The sequence below is a fragment of the Pleuronectes platessa genome, chromosome 7 (assembly GCF_947347685.1).
Source record: "Pleuronectes platessa chromosome 7, fPlePla1.1, whole genome shotgun sequence".
NCBI lineage: Eukaryota > Metazoa > Chordata > Actinopteri > Pleuronectiformes > Pleuronectidae > Pleuronectes > Pleuronectes platessa.
Genome location: NC_070632.1, coordinates 7,487,515 through 7,502,725, shown reverse-complemented (window position 1 = coordinate 7,502,725; position 15,211 = coordinate 7,487,515). Strand labels below are relative to the sequence as shown.

General features: G+C 44.0%; 1 protein-coding gene across 1 annotated transcript; it reads left to right on the top strand.

Annotated features, from left to right (window-relative positions):
• Window positions 1-10,812: 10,812 nt before the first annotated feature.
• slc15a5 (solute carrier family 15 member 5) lies at window positions 10,813-14,885 on the top strand. Its single transcript, XM_053427622.1, has 9 exons — window positions 10,813-11,074; window positions 11,748-11,970; window positions 12,647-12,816; window positions 12,915-13,135; window positions 13,211-13,397; window positions 13,874-14,062; window positions 14,207-14,338; window positions 14,437-14,545; window positions 14,744-14,885. Exons 1-9 carry the CDS (start codon window positions 10,903-10,905, stop codon window positions 14,883-14,885), a joined length of 1,545 nt encoding a protein of 514 aa, XP_053283597.1. The 5' UTR covers window positions 10,813-10,902.
• Window positions 14,886-15,211: the final 326 nt, after the last annotated feature.

Here is a 15,211-nt window from a genome sequence, read left to right as displayed (position 1 = left end):
AAAAAGAGATGAGAAAGGAGACCGACTGAGTTGAAGTAACGGTGAAGTAAAAGAGGGAAATTAATAAGGATACTACAGCAGTATCAATCAGAGTTTTTTGTTTTCATTCAGCTCGCGAAAGGGCACAGTATTGTATCTTCCGCTTTCGAGATATCTAGCTTGCTCAGCATTGTGCACGTATACAGTGCTAACTGATTTAGCGGAGTTGTACCGCCGCCATCTAGCAAGATAACGTGCTGCTCAAATAGCATCCGAGCAACCCGGACGCTCGTGGTTCCTTTGAGGCAGCCTACGTGGGAGCTACGCCACTGAATAGCGCCGCTAGCTACCGGGAACGTTAGCGGTTCCATTCAGCTACGTGGGACGACCAGTTGGCCAGGAACGATTGCCGGTTAGCTACGTGTGGATGCTAGCGGACCTACTGAAGGCAATATTATCGGTGCACGCGCCACAAACGTGGTGGTCGTGAGTAGCCCTTATACGGCGCCAAAGAACCCAGTTAACAGGACCTGCAACGGGGGGTTGAACTGATCGTTTTATTTGTGCCTTTCCAGTGACGGCTTTTGTATTTTCTTTTATACCTGTATGATGTTCCGGTTTGTAACAGGTGACTGTCATTTCATGTGACCACAAAGTTTATGTTATACCAGGGAGAGTTTTGTGACGGTCACTATTCTGTCTGGCCTATTATTAGCTCCCATATTGATAATTCAGTTTTAAATGTGAAGTGCTGTTTTATGCAGTTAATTGATAAGGGAGATTGCTATTGTCATTATTGGCCTAGTGCCCATATCCATTGAGTTTGTTATACAGGGACTAAATATAGTTTAAATGGCCTAAACATAACTACATATTATTTCCGGTAGCGAATCATTATTATTTCAACTACATGACTGCTTTGGTTAGATAAATTATTTGTAAATAGTTGACAATGTGTTATGGACTCCACTCATTTCCATTAGTAGACATTATTCAGGTGGTATAAAGTGAACTCAGGTAAAAGCCAAGTCCTAACAGGGAATTGACTATAGGGCTACATATATGGACTATTACAATCAATAATATATTGAAATTAATTAGAATAAATCTATTTCTGTACAAAAATGTCGGTCTTTTTTGTATGCGTGTGTCAAGTTATATACAGCCTATGCCTACCGTGCGCAAAAGCGCTGCTCGCTGTTTAGCCTTGGTAGGCTATGTGCGTGGTGCGCCAACTTTTTTATGAGATAGAGACCCCCTTAGAGACAAAAAGATAATTCGAACCCTGCTTCCACATGTAGTACCCATTGGTTTGCAGGAGGTGGAGCAGTCAGACACAGAAGCAGAAAGGGGAGGTGTTGTCTCGTTTATGGCAGCTGAAGTGGAGCATGGATATAACCTGTAAGATAAAAGCGAGCAGACAAAACTGAGGGGAAGCGGATACTGTAACCAGAGAAGAGCGTTTTGTACTGGGCAGGGGAACCAGCAACTGGAGCAGAGTTTCTGTGGAACATGCACATGACTAATTTCTGTTACTGGATTTCCCTCAGATGCCATTTTTTTCCACCTCGATCCACATCTCGGCGCCTCTGAAGGGAAGTCCGCAGCACTTGGGCCACGGAGACCTCATCCCTGAACGCGGCTTGAGAACAGGAGAGCCTGGACGAGTCAGTCACACCCCTCATCCTCCTCGTTGATTTACCTGGGCTCATCTGTCTACTTGATATTTTTCACGTGTCTAAAATGGGGAAAAGCATTGGGCTCGGTTTCGGTTCCTTTGCATAAAATACAGATACAAATTTCCCCTGTTTTTCCTCTGCCTTTACCATTTATGAAATCATGTAAACTCCCACCTCCGCTGCCCGAGTCCCTGAGCTTTATTACAGAAAGATAACCAGACTGCAGCGCGGACCTTTCCCCTGCTGTCAATCTGTGAGTCAAAGCTGTCAAACTAACTGTGTTCACTTTTGTGACCTGTGCAACAGCAGCGGCAGCTGGAGGACGAACCCTGTCAGAGAGAAGCACGGATCCAATCTGCAGAAAATGGCAGGTAGGAACTGAAAACACAAACGGCTGCAGAACATGGTGAGCGGAGCTGCAAAGACCATGAGACAATATAACGTCAGCAGCAGGATAGAACCATGCATCTCCTGGTATTATAATATTGTCTTGGTCCTGGTCTGAAAACAGCAGGACCGTGGTTTGTAGAATGTACAATTCTACAAACCAAATCTAGAAGGTTGGTGGTTCAATCCCAGCACCTCCAGTCCACAAGTGTCCTTGGGCAAGTTACTGAATGTGTGCGGGAACGAGTGAAAGCAACTTGTACTGTAAAGAGCTTTCAAGGGTCTTTATAAATATCTATATAAATACATTGATCATGACCTACTACCTACTTGCTTATTATTTAAATTATATTTCTTTATTTAGTTGTACAATTATTTTCATTTCACTTCATTTGCATCCCTTTATCTCCCATAAATCACTTGGCTTCCAAAGGTTTGTTTGTTAAACCACTCACTCATTCAGTCACATTTGACCAGTCTGCCCCCTAGTGGCCATTTTAGGCTAAACCAGGTTTGTTTTCTCAGCACTGATTCTGTAATCGTGTATTTCCTGCGTTACAACGACTCTTTGTGTCTCAGGGTTGTCTCAGAGCCTGGAGTCGGTCCTCGGCGGACCGCGGCCTCGGGCTACCACAGGCGGGATGATTAGAGTGGACCAGCATGGCAGACTCATGACCCCCATGATGGCAGCTCACAACGCGCTGATGCAGCAGGACACCCGTCGCTTCAGCGAGGCCAGCATCAACCCCCCGCCTCGACGGCCGCCCCCCAACCTGAAGCGCCTGAACATCAAGTCCCAGAGGAGGCCCATGCTCCCACTCCCAGGCGCCTCCCGGCCCACGCAGTTGATCCTGCCCCCTCCGCCACAGCCACCGGCACAGCAACCCCCTCAGCCTCAGCCGGGCTCCAACCTGGCTAAGATGGCCCACTTGGCTCGCTCGACCCCGCAGCTGAATGAGGTGGACAACAGGGAGGGAGAGAGAGAGAACCAGGGAACGTGAGAAGTCGTCACATGTGCAGAACACGAGGGAAGGTCTCATCGGACAGGTATGATATTTCATATAGATGAGTTTTTTCTACAGGAAAAAAATCAGGAATAATTTTCACTGAGACGTTATCCTGCACATTACATTAGCTGCAAATAGTTTTTGCACCTGATTGATTTTGTATATATTGTGTTAGAAGTGATTATTCTGTTGAATAAAAGTGATGATCTCCTCTGATCTGATTTGACACATTGAAGTGCATTGGGGGTAATTAGGCATCAGGTTTTTCAAAGAATTAAAACAAATATATTTTCTTTATAGTTATATAAATACCATATTTTTTTAAGGTTTTAACAGGATTCACCATGATGAATTTATGCATTACGGTTTAACATTCCATTTAATAGGGAATTTGAATGTTAATGTTATTGTATTCCCGAGCATTACATTGTACTGAAGGGAGGATGAAAGCTCTCTGGGAACTATCATTTAAGATGACACATTTCAAGTATGTATATCAGCTTATATTGTGTAAATAAGCAAAGTAAATAAAAACAAAAACTGCAGCAGGTGATATACCTATTTTTCTGTACAAAAGGAACTTGAGGGTTTTATATTATGAGAGGGACAGTTCATTTCTAAACGATTCCACGGAGAACTGATGCTGCACAGTGACTTGTTCAGACATGCTCCCTCAAATTGGTGCCCCCCAACATATACACACAAACTGTCATGCATCCCCAAGAACTGTTTGACTGTATACAGATGCACACACTAGGGCTGAACGATTTGAGAAAATAATCTAATTGCGATTTTTTTTTTTTCCCAAATATTGCGATTGCGATTTAATATGCGATTTTTTTTATTTGATCTTTTTCCCCCCAAAAAAACCATAATGAATGATTTAAATATGACCAACACAATATTAGATACATTTACTGTACAATATTCTTTCCCACATTTAACTTACAGAAACAAGAACAACAAATCAGTGTGCATTTAAGTAATTTAATCAAAGTCATTGTAAGTATAAACACAAGGCATGCACTGTCTGTGTGCAAAATTTACCGTCTTGAGAAAAACATTTTTTAAATTATAGTCTTACTGCTCCAAAGTCAGTAACATTTCCAGTGTTGGGAAGGATACTATATTCTATATACGTATTCTGAATACTTGGATTACTTCCACATTGAATTGTATTTTATAAGTGCTGGAATACACCTCCGTCTCGTAGATGTGCATGTAGGTGACCGGGGGGCTCTGGAGCCCCGCCGCCCCGGAGCACGGCTTGCTTTTCCGGGGAGCGATTTTCAGGTCCGCCGCCCACACCGCGGTCAGCAGCGGGATGAGCTCGCTCTGTGAGTCCGCCAGGTCGGCCGAAGACTTTAGGACCCTGTAGGTGATGCAGGCTTGCTTTGCTATCTTCTTGATCAGAGGAGTTTTGTGGTCCCGCGGCATTCTTCCGTCGGGTGAGGAGAGCATCCCAGAGGCCTACTCTCTTTCGCACGTTTTAATCGCTCACGTTGCGATTAGAAAATCGCGTTTTATCATATCGCGATTTTATCGCAAATGCAATTAATCGTTCAGCCCTAATTACCGCCATCTACTGGATCTCAATCTTTCTGCATTGAGGTTCTTTGATCTTTATAAAAAAGTGCAAGCAAGGTTTAGGAAATTATGACAGATCATTTTCTGTCCTTTAGAGCTCTTTGATCTGTTTGTCGTCTTTGTATGCTTTGATCTTTGTTGCTGCTGAATTCTTTGAAATATTAGTTTATAAAGGCTTGGGAGAGGAAGTAAATACAAGCCGAAAACTTGGTACCAGTCTATTATCACCAGGAACTGACCGACATCCGATGCCAGTCCATCATAACATGGATCTACGCTCCAACCTAGGACCAGTCTATTACCACCAGGATCAAGCCGACAACCAGGTACCAATCTATCATAACATGGATCACCTCGATCAAGGTGGTGGTCACCAGCGACCAGTCTATTATCAGCAGGATCAAGCCGACCATCTGGGACCAGTCTATTATCAGCAGGATCAAACCGACAACCTGGGACCGGTCTCTTATCACCTGGATCAAGGCGGTGGTCACCAGGGACCAGTCTATTATCACCAATATCAAGCCGACAACCTGGGACCGGTCTATTATCACCAGGATCAAGCCGACAACCTGGGACCAGTCTATTATCAGCAGGATCAAGCCAACAACCTGGGACCAGTCTATTATTACCAGGATCAAGCCGACAACCAGGGACCAGTCTATTATCACCTGGATCAAGCCGACAACCTGGGACCGGTCCATTATCACCTGGATCAAGCCGACAACCCGGGACCAGTCTATTATCACCTGGATCAAGCCGACAACCTGGGACTGGTCCATTATCACCTGGATCAAGCCGACAACCTGGGACCGGTCTATTATCACCTGGATCAAGCCGACAACCTGGGACCGGTCCATTATCACCTGGATCAAGCCGACAACCTGGGACCGGTCTATTATCATCCGGATCAAGCCGACAACCTGGGACCGGTCTATTATCACCTGGATCAAGCCGACAATCTGGGACCAGTCTGTTATCACCTGGATCAAGCCGACAACTTGGGACCGGTCTATTATCACCTGGATCAAGCCGACTACCTGGGACCGGTCTATTATCACCCGGATCAAGCCGACAACCTGGGACCGGTCTATTATCACCTGGATCAAGCCGACAACCAGGGATCAGTCTATTATCACCTGGATCAAGCCGACAACCTGGGACCAGTCTATCAACAGCAGGATCAAGCCGACAACCAGGGATCAGTCCATTATCACCTGGATCAAGCCGACAACCTGGGACCAGTCTATTATAACCCGGATCAAGCCGACAACCTGGGACCAGTCTCTTATCACCTGGATCAAGCCGACAACCAGGGATCAGTCTATTATAACCCGGATCAAGCCGACAACCAGGGATCAGTCTATTATCACCTTGATCAAGCCGACAACCAGGGATCAGTCTATTATCACCTTGATCAAGCCGACAACCAGGGATCGGTCTATTATCACCTTGATCAAGCCGACAACCAGGGATCAGTCTATTATCACCTTGATCAAGCCGACAACCAGGGATCGGTCTGTTATCACCTGGATCAAGCCGACAACCAGGGATCGGTCTGTTATCACCTGGATCAAGCCGACAACTTGGGACCGGTCTATTATCACCTGGATCAAGCCGACTACCTGGGACCGGTCTATTATCACCCGGATCAAGCCGACAACCTGGGACCGGTCTATTATCACCTGGATCAAGCCGACAACCAGGGATCAGTCTATTATCACCTGGATCAAGCCGACAACCTGGGACCAGTCTATTATAACCCGGATCAAGCCGACAACCTGGGACCAGTCTCTTATCACCTGGATCAAGCCGACAACCAGGGATCAGTCTATTATAACCCGGATCAAGCCGACAACCAGGGATCAGTCTATTATCACCTTGATCAAGCCGACAACCAGGGATCAGTCTATTATCACCTTGATCAAGCCGACAACCAGGGATCAGTCTATTATCACCTGGATCAAGCCGACAACCTGGGACCAGTCTATTATAACCCGGATCAAGCCGACAACCTGGGATCAGTCTATTATCACCTTGATCAAGCCGACAACCAGGGATCAGTCTATTATCACCTGGATCAAGCCGACAACCTGGGACCAGTCTATCAACAGCAGGATCAAGCCGACAACCCGGGACCAGTCCATTATAACCCCGGAGCCAACGTCCATTGCCACAGTTTCTCTTAGATTACTGTTTCAATTTATATTTTTGTAAAGATTATATATAATAAAATTTTAAATAATGTTATGTACATTTGTCTGTCTTATTAACATATTGTAATGGTACAAAGTCTAGAAATGATCTTGGCTCAGCAATATTTTTTCAATTTTTCCCACAATAGAGATTTTATCAAGTAGAGGAGAGCGGGGTAATGTGAGACATTTTTTACATTTGCTCCCCTCTAGGCGAGCTAAAATGACATATCGGTAAAATTTACACATTTCCCATTAATTCAGGATGTTTCCTAACAATGGAAATGATCAGGATGTCTTCAGCAGAAAGGGCAGTGAAAATATGATTGTTTTTAAAAAAGTGGTCTTGTGAAAAATCAAGGGGGTAAAGTGATCCACTTACTTTTTCCACTTTCAAACTATCATAACAACACATGTTATAATAGTTAAAATCCTGACAGCTAGATTGACAACCACACATTCCAAAACTAATATCGGACTAGTAACAGAATCATGGGGATTGGTCAATTAAGCACATTTATAATTATTATGATTAATGTGATCTCTTGCACACCCTAGCTTACCTGCACATTGTTTCTCTGTCCAATTGCCAGGAACAGGGATATTGTTTTTCCCTGCGTATTCAAATGCCAGTTCACAGCACTTAACTGGAGCAAGGCCATGGAACTGGTCAGCTAGTTGTTTCGAGTGTTTGGCAAGCTCCTCCTCCATCTCATCTGTGAATATTCACTATACCTCAGCTACTGCACCCCAGGCTACTGATTTTACTTTCCCTCTCTCTTTCTTTTTATGAATCTTTTGAGGGTAGTCTTATCAATATTTCTATCCCTTCCAGCTTTTCTTAAGGACTTCTTTCCTTGCATGACCTCAGCGGCTGCACTCTCCATCTCTGCGAGAGGTGTTTGGCCACAGGTTGTCTTCCTGGTGTAGTTTCTTGGCATGATGGCTTTTCTAAAATGTTTATGACATTAAAAATAAAACATATATAATGTAATATAACATTAAAATATGTTTAAGAATAAACTTAACTTGTGCTTCATGGTGAAGTGGGACAGTGTCTCTCTTTACCCCAGAGCATTTGTCCCACTTTACCCCAAAGCCACAATTTTAGAAAAACAACATCTCTTATCAATTCAGGCAAATCTTCAGCTAGCATCAATCACATGGTTTTATATGTTGGAAGTTCACCAACATGTATGATATAAGTTTTTCTACCTGAATCAATTTGTTTGGACACAACAGTTGATTAAGTTCAAAGCAAGAAAATTTACTACATTTTTGTGAAAAAACATACTTTACACAGAACCAGCACCAACTTCTCCTTCATGGCAAGGGGGAGAAGCCTACCTCATGAGGTATATAGAAGAAGTCCACGCTGGTTTATTTACGTCCTCCCGGCTCCTCACACACAGTGAACGATGGCAACTAACAGAAAAAGGATGTTGATGACGTGACAGTTTTTGCTGAAATAAAGTGACACCCAGCGGGTCAAAATGCTTCTGTTATCGTGTCTTAACGCAGCGGTTCCCCGGTCTTGTTTCCAAACTACGTTGCTAATTCAACAGCTGCAACAGCTTGAAGCTACACGGAGGCAGCTAGCTTCCCCCCAGCTTCCACACACAGTCAGCACGGACACCCGATACTAACTACTACCAAGTGTTTGCTTCTAACCTGACGGTGTTTGAGAAACAGTGTCATGACAGCCGAGGGATTAAAGTCAGCGGGTTTTTGCGCTGTTCCCACCGCAGTTAGCATGGTGGTTAGCCCGCTAGCCCCGTTATGAAAGTTCGTTATAACCTCATGTGACCGTACACACATGCCGTAAGTGCTCTAACCAGCCACCGTCAGCTGGACAACGCCGCTGGCTTAACACACTTGTCACATTAATCATAGAGTCGTAGTTGTGATTTTGGTTTATTGTGATGTAGGGAATGGAACAGGGAAACTGTGGACGTTTACTCCAGTGGAGATTGAAAATGAAAATGGACGAATTTAAAATAGAAAAATGCACAATGACTCAAATGTTTTTATTTTGTATTGAATTTGTATTTTCACTGAGACGTTATCCTGCACATTACATTAGCTGCAAATACTTTTTGTACCTGAATGATTTTGTATATATTGTGTTAGAAATGATTATTCTGTTGAATAAAAGTGATGATCTGCTCTGATATGATTTTACAGATTGAAGTCCATCGAGTTGCATTGTGGGTAATTGGGCATCAGGTTTTTACAAAGAAGTAGAACGATGGGTTTAAAAAAAAAAAAAAAGATTAAAACAATCAAATAATGATAAATACCATATTTTTTTAAGGTTTTCACTAGAGCTGTGAAAAATAACGCTTTAACGCGTTATGATTAAATTACAGGATTAATTCGTTTTTTTTTTAACGCATTTAACGCATGCGCAGAAGGACCTTCCAATTCCGGCGCCTCTGCACTAGTTGCCGCTCTAATGCAGTCAGACGGCAGCTGCCATTCAAACAAACAAACAACATGGATAATTCTGATGACTCACTCGCAGGACACATTGTGCAAAAGAAGCGGTCAGCTTTACTGTCAGAGAATTTGAACAAGTTAGTTTGCCTCACCAACTGGCTAAAGAACGACTAGCTAAGAGGGCCTTTAGAGGCATTTGATTGTGTCATGGTGTGGTTAATGGTTCTCTGTACAATGCCCTTGACATGCTGCTGACACACAATAATTTCCCAATTTTATATCAATAAAGTATGTATCTAGTATCATAACATCCATCCATCCATCTATTAATTATACTGCAAATACCTGACATGCCCCAAGTGGCCTGGGAAAAAAACTTTGTTTTAAAAAAGAAATTATAAAACTTTATTATAGCATTCATCCAAAGAAGGATACAAAGTGGTTTCCTTAAAAAGGTGGGATAGAACAAAAAAGAATATAACAGAGGGATAATAAGAAATATAACATGAAATGATGTATTACAAAAGAAACAACATCTGTTGTAACCAGTTAAGGATTTCCTTAAAAAAAATATGTTTTAAGCAATTGCAGAACCTCGATTCGCAATGGCAAAAGCCTGGTGTATAAAAAACTGTTGATCCCTCCATTCAAAGCAGCTTGTAAACTGCTGAATCAGCTGTCATTAACCTCCCTTCATGGCGGACGTGGCCTGAACTGTGATTTTGGAAGTCAGCTAACTGTCTCCTCTATATACAGGCTGTTGTTTTCTAAACGTACGGGCCCAGTTGAATTTAAACTGCCGATGACTCTCACTTAACATCGTCTGTCTAATTATCAGCAGGCTGCTTCCACAGGGATATGTGACATTTTGTAAGTGTTTGTTATAACCTGAAGCACTAAATTATTTATCTTATGTTGTGTTTTATGTTATTTAATGCTAAAGTCTACAGCTTACGCAACAGCATGCTTTCTAGAGTTGTCATTTCTTCTATGACTATATTTATTGCAAACAGCATTTAGCAGAATTTCAATGACATAATTAGATTTTAAAATCAAGAGCCAACAGTTTCCAATAATTCTCAAACGATTGAGGGAGTAAAAACAACAAACATCATGTTTATGTCTTACTGGTAATTATAGAAATATTTCTGGGATGCTCTCTAAATAGAATCCGTTCATTACTCCTGACGGGTGCGATCTCCAGATATATGTCACATTCTCGTAAGACGTCCACAGTTCTGAGTAGGATCATGACACAGGAGGGAAAATCAGTCACCAGCACGTGCAGAATGCAAGAAGGTGTGTCTCATCCTGCGTGTCTCAGGTCCAGCTCCACAGTCGCACCAGCGCGACGGATTCAAGCGCAATCCGCAACTGGTGCCATCCTCGAACGGGCAAGAGTTTCCATTCAACCCAGCAGCCCGGCAGCCAGCCCGCATGCCAGGTGCCATGGTGGCTGGGGACCCTCAGAGACTGCCAGAGGGCCGGAGCCAACGGCGACGAGCCTCCCGGACGCCTCGTCCAGACCCGGGGCGGCCGAGGAAGTCCCGCAAGAAGCTCCAAGTCATCATTTGCGTGCTGCTTGTGGAGCTGTGTGAACGATTTGCATTCTTTGGGATTGTGTGCAACATGATTCTCTTCTGCACTGTGAAGCTTGGCTATGACAACTACTCAGCTGCGACGGTCAACCTGTGCTTCATAGGAGCCAGCACCCTGACCCCTGTTCTGGTGGGGTGGTTTGCTGAAACCTTCTTAGGAAGGACCAAAGTGCTCTACGTGTGTGCTGTTCTTCACGTCTTCGGTGAGACACAATGATTTCAGTTTGATAAGTTTTGTCTGATGTGAGAAATTGGAAAGTGTATTTCTGTAATAATGTAAGATAAGGGTTTGGCTTGATGATACAAAGATCAGCTGTGATGAGTCTTTTCTCACTTTTCCTTCATGATACAATATCTAGATATTTTTCAAAGCCTGGAAAAAAGTTTTAATTGTTCCTCTTATACCTCTGTTCATCCATTCATCCATCCATCCATCATCAGGCAGGGTACAACCTGGACAGTTTCTCGGAGGTCGACATACAGAGACAAACAGCCATTCACACGTCGATTTAGATTCTCCAATTAACCTAACCTAAATCTGAATGTCTTTGGACTGTGCGAGGAAACTACGGTACATGCAAAAAAATTACTGTAAATACAGGCAGAACATGCCAACTCCACACAGGGCCTGCTGGCCAAACCAGGATTCAAACCTATCTCTCTTTGAAACAACAGAGCTAACCACTGCACCACCATCCCACCCTTCATTCTTATTGAACTATATTATTGATGTGCATAAATCTACCAGATTGTTAGTGTGGGTTTATTTCAAGAGTCTAATTCTGTAAAGGTGCTTGGTCATGGCTCCACTCCTGTGGACTCCTATTTGAAATGGAGCGGATGACGAGGACTTCACATGTCTTTGTGAAATTCTAGGTACAGCCATGCTGCCCGTGGTGGCATTTCCCTTCGAGGATTTCTACATCGACACTCATCACATGACCCACCAGCTGGAGCCCCGGGAGCAGCAGATCTTGTTCTACACGGGCCTCCTGGCTGCTGCTCTGGGCATCGGCGGCATCCGGGCCATCCTCTGCCCCATGGGTGCCTACAGCCTGCAGAGCTACAACCAGCACCAGCTCCTCTCCTTCTTCAACTGGTGGGTGTCGCTATCTGAGAGCCGTCATTTACTCGTCAAGCAAATCCTCCACAATGCACTGCTGTTATTACTGTGATCAGTTTAAGGATCATTTGAGAAATCATCTTCATGTAGTTCTGTACAGATCAGTGCTTCTGTTGCATTCTGAAACATTTTGTAAGACGTTAAAATGTCCCTGTATAGCACCAACCCCCTATGGTAATGCTTTCGAAGAGTTTATGACACGGAGTAGAAAATAGAGGGGTTCATCCTCTGGGGAAAGTGACCATGCTCAGTAGACTAGCAATTGTATAACTGGTTTTCCATAACTGGTATGTATATTTATATTATTTATTCTATAAATCCTCCTGACGAGCATGTATGAAACATTGTAACAACAATAAAAACAATACAACAGACAAATACAGCTGTTATACACTATAGACACAACACAAACCTCCTTTAAGAGTCTGATCCTGGTATTAGATAAAGTTAAATTAAAACGATGCAATAGATTTATCAAATAAAAAGAAAATGATGCAAACAGAAATCAGAATTCCTTTATTGTCAAACCAATCAAACAATGGCAACATTCTTGGGGGATTCAACAAAGCAAATTTTTGCTATGTGCCCAAGTAAAACTTAATGTTTAAACAAATGAAGGACTTTCATTTAGAATTGATGTCCTTGTGTTTAGGTTCTACTGGTTGGTGAACCTGAATTCCACTGTTGTGTTTCTGGGTATTGCGTACATCCAGCAGTCTGTGGCCAAAAATCTGGGCTTCCTCATCCCCTTCACCTCAGTGCTGCTGGCGCTCATCGCCATACACATGATGCGCAACAAACTCACCTACAAACCCAAGAAAGGTAACGTACATAGAAAAAAGTCGTTCTGGCTCACAGTACTGTTACTTTTGTCTATGACGTGTACAACCTCACACTTTTCCTCCATGTTTGTGTCCCAGGTGGATCCTTACTGACCACACTGGGCGTTTTTCTGAACTCTCTCAAGATGTGCTGCCTCCACTATCGGCACCTGAGTGGAGATGTGGTGTCTTGGTTGGACCGGGCCAAGGAGAACAACGGTGGTCGCTACAGTGAGACGCACGTGGAGAACGTTAAAGTCCTGGCAAAGCTCTTCCCTCTGTATGGCCTCCAGCTGCTGTACAGAGCCTGCATCACACAGGCAGGTCAAACCAAGGATTCCTTTAGTTAATCATCGGGATCATTTCCATAATGTTAAAGAACATGTTCCCCACAGATTCCCTCAGGTTACTACATTCAGACGATGAACTCCAACCTTCACCTGAACAACCTGCTGTTGCCTATCGGAGCCATGAATGTGATCAGCATCCTGCCTCTGCTGCTCTTAGCCCCGCTGATCGAGTGCGTCACTACCTGCTACCTCTCCATGGACAAAGCTCCTATGGCCCCTGCGAAAGTCATCAGTGAGTATATCTGAATATATTCTCCTCCACTATTGGATTTCACTGTCTATTTTCTTTCATTGACTCAGTTTTTTATGCCTCCCTGGCAGCGACAGCCGAAGGCAGATGCAGTACATGTTTGGGTTGTCCGTCCATCCGAGCATGGCCACTCAAGAACAGCTTTAGGGAATTTAATCAGATTCAGTAAAAAGGTCCAGTTGGACTCATAGATTAACTGATTAGATTTGGGTGGTTAAATGTCAAGGGCTAATATCGCTGGAACCTCACAGCTCCCCTCTTTGCCTTGTGAACGTGTCATTCAAGAACATCTCTAGAGGATCCTCAGAAGAGGAAATTTGGTAATGACTTTCTCGCTCTTCTATCTCTGTGTCATCCTCAATCTTCTCTCCTGTAATCACAACCCCCCACCCCACCTCCCCCTCCATTCCTCAGCCCCCTCTCTTATCATCCCACCCTGTCCATCCTCCCCCCTCCAGCTCTGGGCCATGCATGTGCCACTCTGTCAGTCCTGGTGGCAGGTTTGACGGAGCTGCAGAGGAAGACTCATCCGCTGGTGGAGCAGACGCTGTCCGGGAAGGTCCTGCAGGTGTCGTCCATGCCCTATTTCCAGCTGGCTCCCCAGTACATCCTGCTGGGTCTGGCCGAGGCTCTCGTCACCCCTGCATGTGAGTGAAAGACTAGAGTTCACGCTGGATTGGAAGCTTTTGTGAATTCATCAGATTACTAAGATTTACACATGATAGGAGGGTGCAGGGGTGGTGCTGACATGTCACAAATAGAAGCTTCTGCTGTCACTTCCTCCCTGGCAGGTTCCCTCATATCTTTCCAGCTGACCCCGAGCCACATCAGAGGCATCTCCCTGCACTTCCTTACTCTGTCCTACGGAGGGGGCTGTTTTCTTGGAGCTTTTATCGTCCAGCTGGCGTACCTTCTCTCTGGAGGTAAAAAAAAAAGTGAAATGTTTTGTTACAATTACAGTGGCACAGTGATTTGATAAGAAAGCTGATGCTGATATGGTCGCGATTATATTCGACAACAGGTAACTTCTACCCAAACATACTACATGATGGGAATCTGGAGAGGTACTTTTTCCTCCTGGCCTCACTGATGGCTATTAATACCCTTGTCTTTTGGAGAGTATCTTACAGGTACAGTATTATTTCCAACAATTTTGTCTAAAGTATTTTATTAATTATACATGATAAACACTGCCGTGTGTTGATTTCTGTGAGTTACCCTGGTTCAGGTCCAGTTCAGCTCATTTCAGGTGCTTTTCAACAGCTAGTACATAGTTGAATATAAGACTATCATTTAAAAGTTGTGCTTCTTCCTGTTGTCCTGCCCAGGTACATAGACCTGAGTGTGCAGGGCAAAGCACTGACCATCAGCCCTCTGACCGAGAAGCTGCTGCGTTACAAGGCCTGCCTGAGTTTCTACGACACCGTGGATCGCTCCTACACGAACAACTCCATCGACTCGGTTCTATGACCGTCTCCGTTACGACCTCAACTCTAAGCGGCGCTGGCGCTGTTACTACTGTATGTCTAAATGTGTCACTTTGGATAATGTAGCTTGAACTGAGGGAATTAAATATGTGAAATGTACTTTTTTGTTGCTTTCCGATTATTTTAAACCATAAGGTTAAACCGAGTTACCTGCATGTCCCACATCTCTGCTGCAGCTTCCACCGGGTCGTGACCTTGGAGTTCGTCCACCACACATCAGGCATATTAGCCGTCGACCGCGCGGCAGGAGAGGTCCAGAAACAACACTGAACTTTTTCACATTTTATTTTTATTAGTAAACATGTTCCC

Bases quoted from the DNA above. Each gene is read 5' to 3' on its own strand.
- slc15a5 (XM_053427622.1), top strand. From the start codon at position 10,903: ATGATTCTCTTCTGCACTGTGAAGCTTGGCTATGACAACTACTCAGCT. The intron at 11,971-12,646 runs GTGGGTGTCGCT...CCTTGTGTTTAG, and splicing joins CTCCTCTCCTTCTTCAACTG to GTTCTACTGGTTGGTGAACC. The intron at 14,546-14,743 runs GTACAGTATTAT...TGTCCTGCCCAG, and splicing joins TTTTGGAGAGTATCTTACAG to GTACATAGACCTGAGTGTGC.